We start from the raw sequence: 20,703 nt of genomic DNA, 5'->3' as shown, positions 1-20,703 counted from the left end.
CATGTTCTACCTACTGCTGACTGCAAAGCTGTACCTTAGCCTGGAACTTGGCCTCAGCGTTTTGAGCAAAGTGGTGCTGGCAGGACTATTTGCTCAAAAACTGAAAGTTTCATTAAATTTAAGGTGCAAGTGGAAATGAAAAGTAGCTCCCTGCAGACATGTGCAAGGGACACATTTACTAACGCTGTCTCAGCTCTAGACACTAAAGTGCTAAGAATATGTAAATGCAGCTTCCTTTAAGTAAAGTTCTTAACAGACATCAAAACACAGAGCCATTTAAGCCAGCGGTTAACCTTACACAGACATGTCACCACAGAAGGAATCCAGTCCCTTGGCTGCATCTAATTTTAGTTCTCCAGGCTTCACCGAGGCTGTAAGAACAACTGGCAATCTGCCCTTCGCTTCCCCACGCTTCCCTTCGCAGTCCTCTTGCCAGGGACTGTGGCACAGGGTAACAGCCAGTGACGTGACCAGTAAGATCTATCCTACCACGTTCTCCCTGAACTTGAGCTCCTTGTAGATCCAAGGCAAAGAACACCACCTGTTCATGTTCTTCCCGAGGCACTGCTGCACACACTGAATGCTAGGGGATTGTCTTGCCGTCTGCACACAACTAATTCTTTCTGCTGTGGCTATGAATTGATGTGAAAACACCCTGAAAGACACGGCAGTCTGAAGACATTAAGTAATGTTTCACTAACTCCATTTAGCCAACCAATTTGTCTGATAAACGTCTTCTTGCTACTCAGTGGAGCAGTAATGCTTAGAGTTAAACTCTGCATCCACACCAAGGAGGAGGATGCTCATTTCTAACCATGTCATGACACAGGTAGAAGTAGTGGGGCCAAGATCCAAAACCGTGCTGGCCAGGTTAAAGCAAGGGAAATATGGCCCTGTGTAACACTGGAAAAAAAAATAAAGAAAAAAGGTCATTTAGAAACTATTTATTAAGAGAAAATAAGACATAAAAACCAGGCACACATTGAGATGAGATCACTACTGAACAAAACCAGACTTTTTTTTTTGCCTAGGATAAATTACTGCCTTTCCTACTCAAGTTCAGACAAATGACTGGTGATATCAGCACCCATTCAGGCTCTCCAGTGTCTGACACACACATGCCAAAAGCTCCATCTGGAAATGTTGGTACTAATTCCAGAGGCTGGCTTCTTATCAGGGACAGTATTACCTTGCATCTTCATACCTGATGTAGAACATGGTGTTCTCCATTTCAATTCAAATGCAGCAAGACAAATCAATTACAGTGACTCCAGATTAACAACCAGACCAACTAAATGATGGTCAATAACCAAGACCATGAGGTTTTGAGGAAATGGCGAAAGAAATTATTTAAGTGGCTGTCTAAACCTAATGAAAAAAACCTGAGAAGAAACACAATAACAGCTTTCAAGTACAGGCATAACTTCCAAGGGGGAAAAGAAAGAAAAAAAATAAACAAAAAAACCACCACCACACCAGCAACTCCAGAAATCTCTTTTTCATTTTCAATTTTGACAAATAACTATTATCTTATTTACATGACTACACAGGAGAAACATTAAAAAACCCCAGCAAACTAAAGCCAATAACAGACTGCTAGAACAGACTGAGCAGAAAGCTGCCTGGGGCAAGATGATGGTCCAAGTTACCTTGTAAAGACTTTTTCGACAGTATTCTGCAGGATGCATTTCTTTGGGTTTTTCTAAGAAGGAATTTTCTTCTTCCCTCCTGCTACCCAAAAACTCTTTGCAAATGTTGCCCAGCTCCTGGTATCATGTATGGAAGCACCAAGTCACAAGCAATTTATGTCTAGGGGTTACCTTCTTCACAAGCCAAACATGCTAAATCCCACGTACAGCCAAAGCACAACTCGGCACATGGTTTCCTAAATCTACGTGATGCCACACAGCTGCAGAACAATCATCAGGTCAGAAGACAGCCAGCAAAATATCAGCTTTCACCTGCTTACTCATATCCAAGACTCCAACAAAAGTGTTTCAGACAAGGCAAGCTTTGGCTAACGAAGTCCAGGAGAATCACCATGAACTTTCAGTCCTTGTGTGATAAGCTTGTTTTCCCAGCAGCTTTGCCCAAATTCTTGGTTCCAGAATAGCAATACACAGCCTAAGTGACTTCTACTGTACATTAGCAGTACCTGAAGTTTGCCAGACAGATGTCTAAGCAAGAATACTTAGTCAAGTTCTTCCTCCTAAGAGATTTAATAACCTAACTGTAAAACACTTAAGGGGCAAGAAATGTGAAAATAACAACATTTAAAAACCCTGTGAACACTAAGCAATGCAAGCCAGTCACCTGATTTTTTAAAAATAAAACATTTAATCACTATCTCATGCTTAAAGATGACAAATTCAAACTCCTCAAGTTCTCTGTGGCACACTCTTCTCCTTTTCCTTCACAAATACCTCTAATGGCTGGTACCAGCACTAATGTGGCCAGCAGGCCCAGGGCAGCTACCATCCCCTGTCCCGGACACTGGGGAGGCCCCACCTCGAATCCTGGGGGCAGTTTTGGGCCCCTCGGGCCGGAGCACAAGTGTGATGGGAGCAGCTGAGGGACCTGGGGGGTTCAGCTGGAGAACAGGAGCTGAGGGGAGACCTTCTGATCTCTGACCTGCCTGAAAGGAGCTTGGAGCCAGGGGGGGTCGGGCTCTGCTCCCCAGGAACAAGCGCCAGGACCAGAGGAAACGGCCTCAAGTTGCGCCAGGGGAGGTTGAGGTTGGATCTGGGGAACAATTTCTTCCCCAAAGGGCTGTCGGGCATTGGAACAGGCTGCCCAGGGCAGTGCTGGAGTCACCATCCCTGGAGGGGTTTAAAAGGCGTTTAGACAAGGTTCTCAGGGACAGGGGTTAGTAGTGGACTCGGCAGTGTTGCGTTAACAGTTGGACTCAACCACCTTATAGGTCTTTTCTAACCTAAACGATTCCATGATTCCATAACTAGACTTTCTTTTCTTACTATTGCAGAGACAATTCCACATCACCCCCAGCAGCAAATACATCTCAGTGTAGAGATAATAGCTTGAAAAGGGGCCTTTATAAAGCAAATGAGAAAGATCACAAGGAGGAGGAAAGGTAAGAAAATTTCATAAGCATTTTGGACTAGTTGGTGCAGTAGCTGCAATACTGCCTGCCATAACATTAAACAACTGTCTGAATAGTCCCACAAGGTAAGACTCCAGATTCAAATCCTCCAGCCGGTGAGAGCATTCTGGTAGTTACTTCTGGAACACTGAATAGAGGGCACTGCTCCGGAGACAGCTTCTTTATATGGAAGCACCATTTTTGGTAGATCCAAAGGTAGCTGACAAAAGGAGGCTGGTGATGCAGGAGGCTTCACCTCCAGAATTTATGTTTCCCTGAAAGTTAGTGCCTGTTATACAGCTTCTAAAGGTGAGTCTCTGCACTGAGAGTCCTGATCAGGAAATGAAGAGTTGTCCTCCCTCATATTTTCTGAGATCTTTCTCTTTCACATCATCTGAGCCAAAACTTTAATTTTGGAATCACGTTAGCATGTGTATCACTTCAACAGCATCATCCGTGACCTACAAGTGAACGACAGCCAACCACTGGCTACACAACAGTCAGTACCAATGCCTCTGGGATGCACATAGCTGCCCTATGCCAGTCTTCAACTAAACTATTTTACATGCTGAAATTCTGCTTGGTTAAATGAAAGCAACAATTCAGCAACTGAAGCAGAGAACACAACACTGCCAAACCACTAAGCACAACCTTGTATTCTCAGGGAATACTAGATTATCTTGCCTTTTTGTTCCTTGTCTCTCAATACCAGAGAAATTACCCAGAACAGCTATGGAAGAGTATCAGAACAACAAAAAAGACTCCTCAACATAATCTACCTTCCTGGCACAACACATCTTCATGCTTTAAAACACGCATGGGTCCATACTTTCAACCTCTACTTGAGGAAATTATTTTGGAAGACCTGAACAATGAGACTCCCAAATTTCTCTAGATGAACAACCTTTCCACCCCGTGACAAGAGGAAAACAAAGAACAAAACCCTCTGATGCAGGTTGGAGAATGCAGCAACTCCCTATCAAGTGATGAAATGAAGGAAATCCTCTCCATGCAACACCACGCTGGAGGTGAGAAGACTGGCAGGCTCCACATACAGAAGGCTGAAGATCTTGATGAAGGCTCCTCTATAAGACAGTCTGGAGCCACGATGGTGGCACTGGCACAACCCAACTAGCTGTAGAAAACACACCAACTGTGCACAGCTGAAATCTTCAGAGCTGAAGCTCAGAGCAGCTTTACAGAGGCTGTGATAGGCCCGATCCTCGAGACAAAGTAAAAGCAGGGCTGATGTGCTCTGGGATCCCCGAGTACACAGGACTGATGGACGCACAGGATGACACTGCATCTTCACAGAGCTGGGAGTCACAGTATGTTTTCATCGTGAAAATGCCAACATCCAGGTGAGTTAGTGCAAAATGAAACCCTCAGACCTCAGGCATTTTTTGTTTGCATTCAAAGAGTACCAAAAGGAATTTGTTCCCTGGATTGGAACCCTGTCACCTAGAAAAACATTAATGTGCAGAAAACTGTACAAGCCTGTAATTTATCAGAAGGTAAAGACTGTCTTCTCAAACATCTTGAAAGTGACTTCTCCATCACAGATGACATTATATGCCATGATTATAAAAATACATTATTTTCAAATGCACGCTTCTGACACAATCTTGAATTCTGAGATGTGACAACAGTCAAGATGAGACTCGGACAAAAGCAGACACAAACAGCAGCCTTGGGCAATCAACGAAAGACAAGTATTCAGCCCAGTTCCCACTGGTTTTCTTCTTCTTTGAAGGCAAAAAGAGGTGGTGGAGAGCAAAGGGCACGGCAGGAACAAAAACCAGCAGAAACACAGAATACCAATGAAAAAAAGGGGTTTTTTGAGAAATTATTTACAACTGTCAGAAACTACCTACAGCAGAAGTTCTATCAAGCCAAAGAGCTAGCAGGAAATGAAGAATTCTTCCACAGCCTCCTAACAAGTTTGAGAAAACACAGGCCAAATACATGACACGTGGGCATTACTAAGACAAGACGCTTCCTGTTTGGGTGCACTGACACAGGAAGTGTTTATGCAGGAAATGTTTCAGAGCAGCTACCCAATAAAAACCTTTCATAATACAAGCAAAAGGTTTTACCAGCCTGTAACCAAAGTCATAGACTACTACTCATTTTTTGACAGTTAAACCATCAGGTTCATATACTGAATATAGTTAGGACATCCAGACAACTTGCTCGTTATTTTGATTTTGTGATAAAACTTTGTTTTCCAGTAAGGTGTACACATTCTTTCACTTGCTTTTGCATCTTTCTGTGTTCAGATAAGAATGAAAACTAGCAGGAGGAACTGGATATGTTACTGTCCTCCTCTTTTTCATTCCACATTTATTGACACTCTTCAACCTTAACCTCTCATCTTTTCTGAAATGATTAGTGACCAATTTAGAAAGCAAGAGAGTGAAACTTTAGGCTTCCACATCATACACTAAAGCAGCACACATACAACTCTACATGAATAACTTACTAGGGACTTCTATAGCGGCCTCTGAATCTGCGATCTCTACTTCTAGAGCGGCTGCGTCTGCGTTCTTTGCTTCTGCTCCGTTTCCTTTCCCGGCTTCTGCTCTTTTTCCTTTCCCGATCTCGGCTCCGTTTGCGTTCCTTACTTCTGCTCCTCTTCCTGTCATGGCTTCGACTTCGGCTCTTGCTCTTTTTTCTCCTGACAAAGAAAATCACAACTTTGGTTACACATGTAGCTCAGTGTTATTATTTACCTCATGTTCCAGAGTTCTTCTAACTTGATGTCACAGATATTCACAGGAAAAAAGTTACTACTTCTTGGTATTTGTACAAGTTTCTTTTAAGCATGTCAGCAATCTTTTAAAATTTATCATGAGCAGCATGAAGTGCTCAAAGCACTTTAAATGTTGTTGTCACTGAAGAGTTCTTTCAGGAAGAGTAAAAGGACTGAAAAAATATCTCCTGCATTAGATCTAGTACATATTAAATGCAGTAATTCACATGTCTTTCAAACATACTTTAAATGCACCATCAAGATACTAAGAATAAATTCTACTTTTACAGCAAAGTAAAACAAAACACAACAAAAACAGAAAGGAAGAGGAAAGTCTTACAGAAACAAAAATTATTTTCTCTCAATACTCCCTGCCATCAGTCTTAACACACTGCCTAAGAGTTTTGCTTCCTACCTGCTACTCCCACTTGTAAGCCACTTTTTTTCTAAGTCTGCAGCTCATACAGGTTTGGGGCAAACTGCAGATTTTCATAATTTTCACCATTTACTTAGAAAATGTAAACTTTAAAAATCTGTAAATTAATTATACCTCATATCTGAAAACCAGTGAGCCACTGTTTCATTCTTGACAGACTACTTTTAGGTTATTTGAATTTTTTTTTCTCTCAGTCTTGGACCATAAAAGCTTACGGTCTCCTGGTTTTTAAAATATATACGTATGTATACATAAACCACAGGTTAAACAGATGATAAAGCAGTTACTTAAGACAGTAATTTACCTCAAACTAAATTTTGGGAATAACCAACTTGGCCGCTAAACTGTTGAAATTCAAAATATCATTTTGCTGTTCAATTTTTCCTCTCCTTTTGAGTCTTCTGATTACATACATCAGCTGTTTTCAAAGCAGTCACTCATACACTTAAAAACTCTGTATGCCACCTCCTCCTTCCTAAAAAAGTTCATCCCTGTTCACTTTCTATGGTCACGTATAAACCCAGCCTTCTCACTAGTTTCAATTACTAAAGTAAAAATCTCTCAGCTACCACATCTGAGCCTAATAATCACTAGCAGCTTTTGCTCTCCAATCCCCACCTAGAAAGACTCATTGAAACTATCTTATTACTTATCTCTAAAAAGAAACTTTTATTTGGTTTTAAAATATGTAATATTTCCTTTTTAATCGATCATTCATCTACAATACCTCATCAGTTTCTCTAATATTTATTTGTAGGGATGGAGGAAGCTGCTGCACCAAAACCTGATATTCAGAAGCTTCACAACCTTCGGTAAGATGACACCACTCAGAAATCCAGAATGATCTGCATGAGCACCACTTAACTACGCTTCCCTCAGCAATGCAGTTTGGGACAGGATCCACCACTTAGCAATAACTTTATAGGTCAAAACCCTCAAACACTCATTATCATAGTAGCTCCCCAAAATACTACCTGTAACCCAGTATTCTGGCCAGCGTAAGCGATAACTGCAGCTAAACCTCGGTAAAGACCCCAACTCCCCATCCAATTGTGCGCTGAACCCTCTTTGCATGCAAAGACTCCTGACAGCCAAGATCCACGTTCTGCCTTCCAACCACGAGTAAAATGGACTACAGACATCCAGTAGATTTGTAGATTCTTAACCCCTTTGACTCCTAAAACAGAAATTTAGTGTGATTTGACAATTATGGAAAGCTGCACACAGAATCTAATGTTCTAGCTGTTTATGTTTGGTGTGGATTACGGTTTTCCTGACAGTTTGAACCTTCTTTCAGCACTGTCCAACTGAAGTAGATACAGAATATCCTTCTAGATACTGACACTCCAATTAAACCAATGAGCAAAGCAGTGTCTTGTAAAGCTTATACATGCCTTAGTCTTCAGCAACACAGTGCACGATCACAAGTCACATACAAACTGGTGTAGTTCATTCTCTAAAGATTTAGAGGAGCAACAGCTGTATCAACTCAATATTCTGGGACAAAAAGCTTCATTCAAGCAGAGAACTGCAGTACAAGAATAAACAATCTTCTAGCAATAGCTAACTCGAAAACTGAAATGGGGATATACCACAGGAGCAACATTTCTGAACAAACACGAGGGTATATTTAAGAAAGCAGGAAGAGGTGAAACTCCACACAACACTGCAAGACTAACAGTAGCAAAACACCTTGACTTCCTTCTACTTTACAATAATATAATTATTTTCTAATCTTAGTATTGTTTTTCTGCATTAGAAATACAAACTTGGAGCATACAGGTCCAACCTGAAAATGGGACCCCGGGCACAAAGGTAACGAATGTAATTGCCTTAGTCTTAGAGAGGTTACAGCAACTAAGGAAACAAACAAATACATTCTACTATTCTCACCATTCTACCATGAACCAAGGTCAGAAGCAATCCTAAAATTTAAAAACCACTGTCTTTCTTTCAGATCTCAGTTTGAGAGTAGCCATCCACACAAAAGCAGGGTTTTACAGGCCACATATATATACCTTAAAGCAATAAAAATCCAGAATTAAAAATATTGGGAGCAGCTGGTTTTGACAGGGTTTTACAGGTCTCAGTGCTTAACATGAGAAGGATGTTCACAGTATTGTTCGGAACACAAATATAAGGTATAATCCATTTTAGATTCCAACATGTCTAATGTTGGAATTGGGACTTCTCATTTCCCAAATATTTATACACCTGCGAATAAATGTTCTTTGGATCCATTCAGCATTTCATCTGTATGATTTCAGACGATGACAACAGCATACATGCTGACTTCTTAGTTAGCCATATATTACAAAAACATGCTGGTTACTGTTTAACCAACTAGTTAAGAGCCTCTTTCACACAAGGCATTTTTCTTCAAATTTCTGATTGAGTCAGCAGCAGGTGTTCAGACCCTGGAATTATGCTTCCTGAAGTAAGTGGGCTCATTCTCTCATCTTTAAAGAGGTTATAATTTTATGAAATTTAGATTAGACACAAAAAAATTTATAAATTTTTGAATAGGGGGGAATAGAGAGAGGGGATTCAACACCTTAAGCGTTTTCAAGAAAGCACTGATATCTTTAAATGCTTTGAACTGTTCCAAGTCGCACAAAATGCTACACCAAATAAGTTTTTAAAATGCAAAATCTATTGCATTGCTAAAACAACAAAAAAGAAATGTAATATGCTGAACCTACCAAGTCTGTATTTTAGCTGATGCTAACATCAAATGTTTCCACAACTTTGATGACATCAGTGACAAGCCATAATGACACTTGTAAATAAAAGAAAATTTCATAATTGCTGCAGTTGCAGCAATTGCAAATATCGAGCTTTGCCATTTTATTTCCCTAAACACTGCTGACATGCACTCACAAGTTTACAAAGATCAGCAGCCTCCTCTCAAATGCAGAGAACTGAGACAGCACTTACTTCTTGCTGCGTTCCTCGTGGCCATTGGCACTGCTCAGTTTGTTCTCATCCTAAGCAGGGTTGATAGAAGAACATCGTGAGGACGAAGCGGAAACATTTCAAGTGGTCAAAGGGTAATGGGAATAGGAATAAGAAAATACAAAACAAAAATTTTAATACTAAATTACTTGTTTACAGTTTAATGTGGAAAGATTTAGAAAATTTAGGTAGGCGTGTTTAACCACTTTGCTGCTTAAATTTAAGTCATACAATTACAAAATACAAGACTTACATCATTTAAAAGTGTATATTAAATTGTGGATACTTCCTTACATGGTTTAGAGAGCAAGTTATCCTGTAGAATTCAGCACTCAAGTGGTTAAATGTTATTTCTATAAATGTAAGAGAAGTTTCAGGTTTGTGTGCCCCGCGGCTATATCTCTGCCTAAGCCCCCGTGGCTACGCTAGCAGCCAGCCACTATGGATTTCCTGTGACCGATGCCATTCCCGAGATCTTCGCTCATTTTCGTTGAAGGCTTGTAAGAGCTTGATGTCACCTCTGTCACACATCTCGCCCTGAAGCAAACAGGGATTCACACTGCTTTAGTAACGTCGACTCCCAAGAAAGTCATCAATAATCCACCAGTCCAGCCTAAACATTCCCTATTTCCATACCTGTTTACATGGAAAATATCCATGTTAAACCAGGACACAAGAATTTTAACATAACAATTTACAAATTTCTCTTCAAGAGTTTAATGTTACTAAATATTACATAAACTAAATATACCACTTAAAACTTACAAATGCTCATCCAAAATTCATGACATGGTTGTAATAAACACTGCAGAATAGACTAACAATAGCTGCTATATAATTTATATGCTTGCTTTACAGTTTAATCGCATCAGTTACATCAAAAGTACAATTCCTAAGCGACTTAATATACATTTCTTGCAAAACCAGTGCTAAAGCATGCATAATGTTAACACTTCACCACCATTTGGTGAAAAACAAAAAAAGACAGTATTCATTTGCTGTTGGTTTAGGTAAAAGACATCGCTATGCTAATTGATAAAAATTTTGCATAAAGATTGACATTTCCTAATTAAACAACTAGGACAGAAGAATACAAGAGCTTATTTTAGAATGACACTGCAAACTGTGATACTGTCTTTTACTTGCTAACAACATTCTATTCAGGGATCCAAGAATTTCCGTAAATTCATTCACTCAGCAATTGATTTCCATCTGCCCTGTTAAAAGATTAACTGCCACCAGTCTTCTGTGTTAAAAGCAAGTCTCACTCTTCTTGAACTGAGCAGACTGTTCAAATATTTACTTGCCATGGGACTGGTGAAAAGGTCAATTCTTGGAACCCTGCTGTTTTCCCAAACCACTGCATTCACCTTGTTGCTATACCAAACTGGACCTGGCATCATTAGGAGAGGATTTTTGTTTCTTGGTTTTCGGGTTTTTTTGTTTTGGTTCTTTTTTGGTTGGTTGTTTTTGGGTGATCGGTTTTTTTGTTTGTTTTGTTTTTAAACCTAGGGGACCACGGTACAGCGATACGTCACTCAATTACTACCTTATGATTGACAGTTCACACTGGAATCAAAGGTGAATTCATGGGAGTAGAGGTGAGATATCGTTAGGCAAGTCTACAAAGAGAGATAGATGGGCATTTATTCATCACGCTGAAGTGAAACTACTGCACAATATAATTACATTAACAGTATATATTTACTTGTAAGTTACATGTAATGCATCTCCAATAAGACAAATCATGAGGGCTCCAGGGATGTTAGTTTACAGTTCAGCAGTAGTTTCATGAATAATGCTAAATTAAGGTAAACAGGACCTCACTGGCACATTTTTCTCACCTTCTTGTAAGGAGCTTCAAGCATTGCTTCAATATCAATATCATCAGCCATTTTTCTGGACACCTGAAAGAAGAAGCAAAATCCACTTGAGACTGAAAACACCCTCATGCTTTAGATTCCAAAGGCTTTGCTTAGGAGGCCATCCCTGCATCGGCTCAAACTCACAGCAGACATTTCCCACAAGAACTGGAATGAAGCTTTGCCCGGTCAGATGATAAAGCACGTGACGCAAAGCAATTACAGCTGCGAACAACAAAATGCTATTGAACACATTTAGCCAGTGGAAACCCCAGTGGTACTGCACCTATTTCTCTCAAAACAAAGAACACAGATCATTTATGATATGGAAACAGGTCTGGTGGCCATCTCGACAAGTACTAGAGCTTGACCAAAGGATTGCCTGAGAAAGACATCTACAGAACACAGAACAAACATTCAAGCAAACCTGTTTACAGCTTCCCAGCACCTGCTACCATCACACCTACTAAAGACTTAACGTGAACACTCTGGTCCTTTCAGAAACACGGCCTCCTGCACAACAGTGGCCAGAAAGGAAAAAGGATTCAGGCATTAAGAGCTACTAAAGCATACGCAACATACATCCAGTCTGGAACTTCACGTTTCAGGCAACACCACCATGTAATGCCAGTCACCACAAACTTGATTTTTATTTTTTTGTTGTGGTTTGTTCTGTTTTGGGGTTTTGTTGTTGTTTTTTAAATTGTTCCTCTTATTTTTCAACTCCAACCCCCAATGTAATTTTGCATTTATTCTACTCTGAAACACGCTGACATTTGATTTCCTCTCTCTATTCAGGTATGCTGTTAAGAACCTCTCAAGATTCTCTGCGTTAAAGCACAGAGACTCAACTTCCTCAAATCTCTTAAAAAAACAGTTTGCCTCCTTTTTCTCTCTTAAGCTCAAAAATGACCAGGCCTCTGGATCCAAGTCAGACAGCCCAAGAGTGAAGATTTTCCTGCACAAGTGCCATAAAATGGATTTTTAATCATACAGGTTCCTTCTTGCACCTCGGTTACAGGCATGGCTGCAGGAACCGTGCTGTCCAGCATCATGAAATCACTCCAACATTTCAACACCCTTTAAACTGTTCACTCATAACTGAGAATATTATACCAGAACTGCACCACATGGAATAATCAAGTCACACCCCCACCCACATCTGACCATCGCCCATCAATACATCGAGAATAAAGCACAATCCTTCAGCAATACCAGAGCACTGGAGGTGCACACCCAGTTACTTAACCAAGGCACACTAACCTCATTTTCAAGTTATTACCTCTTGGCTATAGTGCTATCACTTACAAACAGGATCAACCTTCTTTGATGTGTAATGGCTTAATTTTACTTTTTACTAGAGTATTTACATTCAGCTTTTAAAGTCATCTACATACACGTGCATGATTTAATTCACCACTACTCTACCAGCATTTGGTATGAACTAGTACATCAGTATGATTAAGGACCATGAAAAAGCACCAAGCCAAACCCAAGATTCTACCAAAAAATTCCCACCAACGACAACTCCCACCCACAATTACATTTTTGTACGTGTAATTTAGCTAATGTACCCAGCCACATCTGGGGTGGGATTCTTCATCCTAAACAGGATGGGGCCATAACAGGGACCACCAAATCATGAGCAGCATGGAAAAGCAAAGAGGGAGTGACTATCACTGAATTCACCCAAATAAGAGTGAATGAACCAGCATCCGGTGGGTTCACAACAAAGGTCCGTATTCACAGAGCATTAAGCCATGGAATTCACTGCTACAGAGCACTGTGAATACTAACAAAGGAAAAAAAAAACCCCACATGCAGTGTTCACAAAACCCAAAACAAAAAAGCACAAAAGTTTACAGAAAAAGCTTTTCATTAAACAGAGATGTGCCTTGTGACCCTGAACCACAACCAGCTGAGGACTAAGAGCACACAGAGGCAAGTGTCCCCGTATGACTGCCCTGTTTCTGTCCTTTCTTAGCCATTTACTGTTGGCCACCACCACAGACCATGGACCTTTGGTCTCGCCCCATGCAATCTCTACCCTTTGTACTCACTGCAAAGCACCTTCATTGATACAGTACCACGGTTTTTATCAGAATACCTTCTGTTCGCACAACACAGACCTACTACCAACTTTGCAATTCATGTAATGCATATGATATTTCTTCCTTTAGGAATAAAAGCACAAATAAGAGTCCTTACTAATTTCAAATGAGTAGAAAATCATGACAGATTTTAAACTATCTTTTGCTAAACACAGAAGACCAAAATAATTCTCATAAAAGCCTCTCAGTTTGCTCAAAAAAAAGCAGCTACATATGTCTGACATCTCTGTAGAGAAAAAAGCTCAAAACACAACAACAACGAAAAACAATACAAACAAGGAATAAACTACACCTGAAACTTTTAGATCTACAGAAGGTCTAAAGGGATATGAAATCTATTAATACTAATCTCGTCGGTATTTTCAAGGCGGATCCGTCTCTTTTTGCTGTGTTATACTACACCAAAGGAGTTTAAAAAGATCCTCTCCTCGAAATTATCCGTTTTGGAAATTCCAAGAAATGACAATTCCGCTCTCGCTTTACAAGGAGCCTCCTGGAAAATCACCAGGGCAGCCGAGGCCGAAGGCGGACGCTCCAGGAGGGAGACTCGGCTGCCCCGGCAGGTCCCACCGCAACCCCCGCACCATCGGGACCGAACGAGCCCGGGATCGCACACACGCCGCTGGCCGGAGCCGCCCCGCCCCAGCCCCGCGCCCCCGGACACCCTCAGCCCCGCGGGCCCGGCCGAGGCGCCGCCGCCTCCCACCGTTACCAGCCCCGGAGCCGCCCCCGCCGCTCAGGCCGGCACCGCCGGGCCGGTCACTCCGCACAGCGCCATCGTGGGGGGACTCGGGGAGGGACAAGGCGCGGCGGGGACAGCCGGACCCGCCCGCTACGTGGCCGCAGGAACAGGCCGGCCCCACACGGCCGGGCCGCGGCCTCGGGGCCGCCGGGCGCTCCCGCAGCAGGACGGCGCAGGGCGAACGCGAGCGGGGAGCGCGGCGGCGGCCCCCGGGGCCAGGGACGGGCGGGCCGGGGAGAGCGGGCCCTGGCGGCGGGAGGGGCGAGGCCTCCCGGCCCGCCCGCAGGCCCGGGCCGCAGCGCTCGGCGGGGCAGGCCACGGCTCGCCCGGCGGCGGGATCCGGCTCGCAGCCCGGCAGTTACCTGCGCCGCGGGCCGGTGCTGCCTCGTTCGGGCGCCCGAGGTCCGGCGGCGGCTCCCGGTTCCGGCGCTGGCTGCGCTGAGGGTGGGGGATGGGCCCGAGGGCTCGGGAGCCCTCTCCGGGCGGCTAAACCTCAGATGTGGGGCGCCGCTCGGGCAGCCCCGGGGCGGCAGGAGGCGAGGGGCGGCGCGACCGTGGCGGGCGGTCCGCGGACCCGGGCTGGGCCCCGGCTGTGGCGGCGCCGGCTGCTCCCCGAAATGGCGCCCGCCGCGTCTGGCCGCTCGCAGGCTCGCGCACGGCACGGGGTCGCCCAGCGCGCGGCGCAGGGGCTCTCGCGAGACGCGGAGCCAGACAAGGCCCCGCGCGCCCGCGCCCGCCGGCTCTCGCGAGACAACGCTCGCGGAAGCGGCCGTTCAAACGCTCGCGAGACCTTGGAGCAGGCGGGCGGAGCTGTCACGCGCTCTCCGCGCTCTCGCGAGAGCGCGCGCGCGCTGGGGCGCGGCGGGCAGGTCAAAGGTGACGCGCGGGGGCTCAGCCCCGCCCGCGCCCCCGGGACCCGAACCCCGAACCCGCCCGTGGGCGCGGTTCCTCCGCGGCTTCCCGGCGCTGGAGCTGCCGTGTCCTGGGCCCTCGGGGCGCTCCCGGGCCCAGCCCCGGGCTCCGGGCTCCTGCCGGGCCCGCTGAACCGCTCCTGTCCCGGGTCGTTCTGTCCCAGCGCCGGCCCGGCCGTGCACACGGGGCATGCCCAGGCTGGGGGGTTTGCTGTGGAAACTGCCGCTTTTTTCCACTTCTCCAGCAATGTGCCTGTTTGGCTGAATTGAAGGAGTTTTCCATGCAGTCAGTGAGTTTTCCTCTTGGTAGTTAGCGCCGTCCTTTGGTTTGATTTTAGTTTGAGAATGATAAGGTAACAGCCTGAGACAAAGTTAACGTTTGTTTTCAAGTAGTTTTCCATAGTTCAGGAATTGGTATGACTGTAAACTCAGATCAGAGCCACGAAGATGCTGGAGGGAGTGGAGCGTCTCCCGTGTGAGGAAAGGCTGAGGAGCTGGGGCTCTGGAGCTGGAGAAGAGGAGACTGAGGGGTGACCTCATTCATGGGGATCAATATGGAAAGGGGGAGTGTCAGGAGGATGGAGCCAGGCTCTTCTCGGTGACAACCAGTGATAGGACAAGGGGCAATGGGTACAAACTGGAACACAGGAGGTTGCACTTAAATATGAGAAGAAACTTCTTCATGGTGAGGGTGCCAGAGCCTGGCCCAGGCTGCCCAGGGAGGTTGTGGAGTCTCCTTCTCTGCAGACATTCCAACCCGCCTGGACACCTTCCTGTGTAACCTCATCTGGGTGTTCCTGCTCTGGCGGGGGGATTGCACTGGATGAGCTTTCGAGGTCCCTTCCAACCCCTGACATTCTGTGATTCTGTGTGATATCGGCACTCGCTGCTGGGGAAGCCAAGGCCGTCCCTCAGTCTCCTGCGTTTGGTGAGTGAGCAGGTGTGTGATGCGGGGAGGAGCAGATCCTGGGCAGCTGACCCACGCTGGCCAGCACGAGTGCTCCGTAGGTAAGCGGGAAGGTGCCAGCACTGCCTTCTTGCTTCCACGGCCGCCCTACCTGTGGGGTCCTGTTCCTGAGCTCTGACCCACGATCTCTCTGCACGGGGGCTCTGGTCGCACTGTCCTCGCAGGTTCTGCCTCTGGCATTCATTACTGGGAGGGCATGTTCCAGAGTCCAAGTCTTGCTTTGTATATTATTTTATGATTTTCACATTCACTCTTCTTTTATTATTGCTTTACTAAATCTGTTTCAACTCATGAGTCTTCCCTTCTTTTTCCCTTCCTTCCCTCCAGGGAAGGAAAGGTGAGAGAGCAACTGGTTTGCTGTTTAGCTGCCAGCCCAGCCCTAAACAGCAACAAGTACCACGTTACCATAAGTGGTTTTACAGCCTCTTAGCTCCAGAGGCTGCGTTAGCCCTTTAAATGCTCATTGCACTCTGCGGTTACTGGAATAACAAGAGTGTATCCTGTGTAGACAGGCCATTTAACACCTGCGCCCAAATTTCTACCCATATCTGTTACATCAAATAACTTTATGCCTGCTGTAAAGGAAAACTAACACCTTTCTTGAGATCCCAGGTGACCCTTGCACTGACATTTCCAGCTGAACATCGTGGGTGGCAGTGCTGAGTCAGAATTGTGTTGGGGATCTCCGGCCAGAGGAGGAAAGCCCATTGCCTTTTCAACACCTCAAAAAAACCTGAATTGTGGTGACAAACATACAATGTGTGTAAGTTGTGGCCAGGTCAAGAAGCCCCTGAGCTGCTCATGCTGACGCCTGAGAGCCCAGGAGGGAGCATCATATGTTGAAATACTTCTTGGGCCAAACAGATGATGGCCTGGGTTAGCATTCAAGATTTGCTGTTTCAAGCTTGTCTTTTATTGTAGGTGAGAGAGGGTGTGCAGATTAGGTCATCGATTGGGCAGATGGGTGAAATTGTTTGTGTTCCTTCACAATTGGTTCTTCTGATGTGACGATTTAACAGCGTCTGTGGTCTGACCAAGCAGAAGGCTTGCCAGGATTCCTTAAGAGTAACAACATCTGAAGGTGTCACAGCTGTTCCCTTCTGCCAGAAACTGCACCCCCCTCAACAGGCCACTGCTGCTTGACAGATTTTTAGCTACTATAGTCCCAAATGTAACTTAAATTTTCAGTGACCTGACATTCTGGTACAGCTTTTGGCCCAAGCTTCTGCAGGTTTCTAGAAGCTGAATGGTTTAACTTGAAAAAATAAGTAGTGTTTTGTGAAACAAAACCCTCTTGTCTCATTAACAGTGCAGTGTTTCCCCTGGGAGCCCACAAAATGGCTCATTTGTATTTAAATGTGATAATACGTAAGTTTGGGGCAATTGTTCACCATGGTGCAGACAGCATTGAGTGGGGTTTCCTGCTGAGGTCAGCCCAAGATAAGCAATAATGGCAGGGGGGTCAGGTTGTTTCGGTTTTGTTCTACCAGTCTGAAACAATGTAAAGAGAATTTCTAAACAAACTTTGTGTCCCGAAATTATAATTTTACTATTGCATATAGAAATATTTAAATAAGGTATAAGAACTCAGGCCCATAGATTTCCAAATGAAAACTTGTTTTTGCAAAACTTCCAGGCTATTGTGTCATTTAATGTCATTTCTAACAAAGTTCCTGAAATGTTGATAGCCTAAAAAGATCCTGAAGCTTTTGCACAGAGTTTCCAACTCTTTCTAAGCTGAACTTGTCAACTTCATTGAGTTTGGGACATTCAGGGAAAATGAGCTGCTTTAAAATATTTTTTTTTTTTAAAAGCATGACTATAAGAGGTCTATTCCAAGCTAATAATCTTTGTACAGGTTGGTTGCAAACAAAATTAATATTTTTCTCACAGCCAAAAGGAGGTTCATTGTGGCTGTGTGTCCCTCGCCCTCCTGCTCCCCATCAGCCGCCTCAGGGTTGGGTCTGACCAGCTCCAGATTCTTGTTCCCTCATCATACGATTGCAACTTAAGTATGTGCCTGGGCTCGTGTTGATGGATTTCCTGAATGGTTTTCTCTCCTTTTTTTTGCCTGTGGAGCCACCAAAACACCCCTCGCCCTTGTGTGATGCTGGGGCAGGGTAAGAGGAAGGATAAACCTGGGTGCTCATGGTCTCGGTGGGTGCTGAGGGGCCTGGGCTGGCGGCAGCCGCCGGAGCTCGGTGTCCAGCCCAGCCCTGGTGTGTTCCCGGTGCTACCCCGGCCCGTGGGCTCTGGACGTGCAGCTCCGCGGGGCAGCTGGCGTGGTTCTTGGCTGGATCCCCCTCTGGACCTGACGGGAAGGCTGGGGGGAGCTCTCGGTGACACACTCTAAAGTGTTCCCAGCCGTGGGATGGTTGGACTGGCAGGAGGGACTGGGTCTGGCTGCAGGGCTGTGGGAACGCCGGCCATGGATTCCCTGACAGCATGGGAACAGAGATTAGCCTTGAAGATATTAAAGCCCGCCCATGAGAAAGATGGGAGTAAAGGAGTATCCAGAGATATGAAGGTGTACTCGTGAGAGAGAAGGGAATAGAAGAGTAACATTGATGATAGCAAAATTAGCCAATGAGATGTTACTGCTGTAACTTGTAACCAATAGCGAAGAGACACATGAATTGGTAAAACTGTATAAAAATGCACTTGTGGCAATAAATGGCAGCTACTACTTTCATCCTGGAAGAACTTGGTCTATGTCGTCTGTCGGGCTCAACTGCGACAACTCCCGACCCTGCAACGAGCACCTGGGCATTTGCTTAACAGGGTTTGGGGAGATGCAGAGGGCCTGGGATGTGGGTTACCCCGCACTGAGGATGGTGGAAGGGATTGTAGAATATAGAATTGTTTCAGTTGGAAGAGACCCTCAGGATCATCAAGTCTAAACATAACCTAACTCTAGCACTAAACCATGTCCCTGAGAACCTCGTCTAAATGCCTTTTAAACCCCTCCAGGGATGGTGACTCCACCACTGCCCTGGGCAGCCTGTTCCAATGCCCCACAGCCCTTTGGGGAAGAAATTGTTCCCCAGATCCAACCCCAACCTCCCCTGGCGCAACTTGAGGCCGTTTCCTCTGGTCCTGGCGCTTGTTCCTGGGGAGCAGAGCCTGACCCCCCCTGGCTCCAAGCTCCTTTCAGGCAGGTCAGAGATCAGAAGGTCTCCCCTCAGCTCCTGTTCTCCAGCTGAACCCCCAGCTCCCTCAGCCGCTCCCATCACACTTGTGCTCCAGCCCCTCACCAGCTCCGTTCCTTCCTCTGCACTCTCTCTAGTACCTCAATGTCCTCCTTATGATGAAAGGCGCAACACCGAACACAGTCTCGCAGAGTTAACAAAAGGTTTTTCAAAAACTAGGAAGGAAAAAAAAAAATAGAAACAGGAGCGAAAAGGTAAGCTTTCCCACACCGGGAGTCGAACCCGGGCCGCCTGGGTGAAAACCAGGAATCCTAACCGCTAGACCATGTGGGACCGCATGCTCAAGCTCTCCGCCGCGCCGCCTGCTGCCTCTACCGCTGGCGCTGCCCCCGCGCTGGCCCGGCCGCGGGGCCGCCCCTGGGCCCGGGCCGTTCCGCTCCGCTCCGCCCGGGGCTGGGCTGGGGGCGCTCGGGCGCGGGTCCCCGCGCAGCCGCGCCCGGACCGAACGGGTCACCCTGGGGCCGGGGCTCCCCGGCCAGAGCTCGGGCAGGGCCGCGGGAACACGGCCAGCGGCTGCGAGGGGAGGAGCCGGGCTGCCAGCGCTCCATCAAGCCACGGGGGAGTTTTTACACTAATTGAAGAAAACCGATGTGCAAAACCCCACAAAATTTAGGGCCATTCTTGCCTAAGTCATTAAACTTACCTTGACTATCTAGGATTCAATGACCCCTTGATTTGTGTGCTAATTCTGTATTTCAGTCTAGTCCATGACAAAATACAGAGGCAAAGGAACAATTCACTACTAGAACTTTAGGGTTAGTTGGACGCATAAATAATGTTCAGGTTTTCAAAAAGACTCACTCTGTCCGAGAGCTGGATACTTCTGAATTCTGATCATTTGATCTGGTGCTAAAAGTGAGCAGAGGTGAGTTTTATTGATGTTATTACATACTTACTAGAGATTGAATCAAAAATGTAGAAAATTATACCTAAGTACTGGTAACCTAAAGGTCTGAAGTGTCCGAAGTAATGTGTCTTTCCACTACAACATATTACAATAAAGCAAAAGCTGGTTAATTATATAGAAAATCTGAAATTAACATGTTGACCCAGAATAGTATTTATTTGGAATAACAAAAAAGAAGATGACAATTTTGACTCTGTCTCAAAATCAAAGAATGTAATTTCACCCTGTGCAAACTTTTTTAAAACTAAAATGTGTGTCTGATAGAAACAGGTAGACTTTTCAGAATCCTTACTGCAGCCTCACCAGATAATGAAAGAAGTTTGCACTGTGCCTAGCATTAAACAAGAAAAAAAAAACAACAACCAACCAACCAACCAAAAAAACCCCCCACACAAAACCCCACCAGAAAACACAAAACGAAACCAGACAAAACAAACAAAAGAAAAACAAAACCAAAACCAATCTTATAATGGGTAATTAGATACTAGGGTTTGGTTTGTTTGGTTGTCGTTTTTGTTTGTTTGTTTGTTTTACTTTCTCTGATGCTTTATAAAGGATGCTTGGCTCTGTTTTCATAGGGTAATCCTTGCTTGTGTTTGATAAAGGTTTTGGACATTTACAGCAGTTTTTAAAGTGTTAGTTAAAAGTCCTAGTTAAACTTTAAAAGTTCTAGTTAAACAATGGGGATGGAGGCTGGTGAAACTGAAGAAGGAAATGACAAATGGGAGGATGAATCATAGAACAGTTTGGG

At 45.0% G+C, this 20,703-nt stretch overlaps 1 protein-coding gene and 1 non-coding gene across 3 annotated transcripts in view; both read right to left on the bottom strand.

The window, feature by feature from the left end:
- Window positions 1-14,610, bottom strand: part of RBM39 (RNA binding motif protein 39) — a 31,751-nt gene extending 17,141 nt beyond the window's left edge. For both annotated transcript variants that reach the window (XR_010607035.1, XM_065645475.1), the window contains exons 1-4: window positions 14,321-14,610; window positions 11,088-11,150; window positions 9,226-9,275; window positions 5,583-5,777 (exon numbers count right to left, since the gene is read on the bottom strand). Coding sequence is in view for 1 of the 2 variants with exons in the window: in XM_065645475.1 (XP_065501547.1) it covers window positions 5,583-5,777; window positions 9,226-9,275; window positions 11,088-11,138 (296 nt within the window). In the remaining variant the exon portion in view is untranslated. The remainder of the gene's footprint in view (window positions 1-5,582; window positions 5,778-9,225; window positions 9,276-11,087; window positions 11,151-14,320) is intronic.
- A 4,636-nt stretch (window positions 14,611-19,246) lies between these two features.
- On the bottom strand, window positions 19,247-19,318 carry TRNAE-UUC (transfer RNA glutamic acid (anticodon UUC)). The gene has a single exon. It is a non-coding gene; the product is annotated as a tRNA-Glu (tRNA).
- Between the last annotated feature and the right edge of the window lie 1,385 nt (window positions 19,319-20,703).

This window comes from Caloenas nicobarica, chromosome 15 (genome assembly GCF_036013445.1).
Source record: "Caloenas nicobarica isolate bCalNic1 chromosome 15, bCalNic1.hap1, whole genome shotgun sequence".
Lineage (NCBI taxonomy): Eukaryota > Metazoa > Chordata > Aves > Columbiformes > Columbidae > Caloenas > Caloenas nicobarica.
Note: the sequence above shows the minus strand (reverse complement) of the source record. Positions and strands in the feature narration are given on the sequence as shown.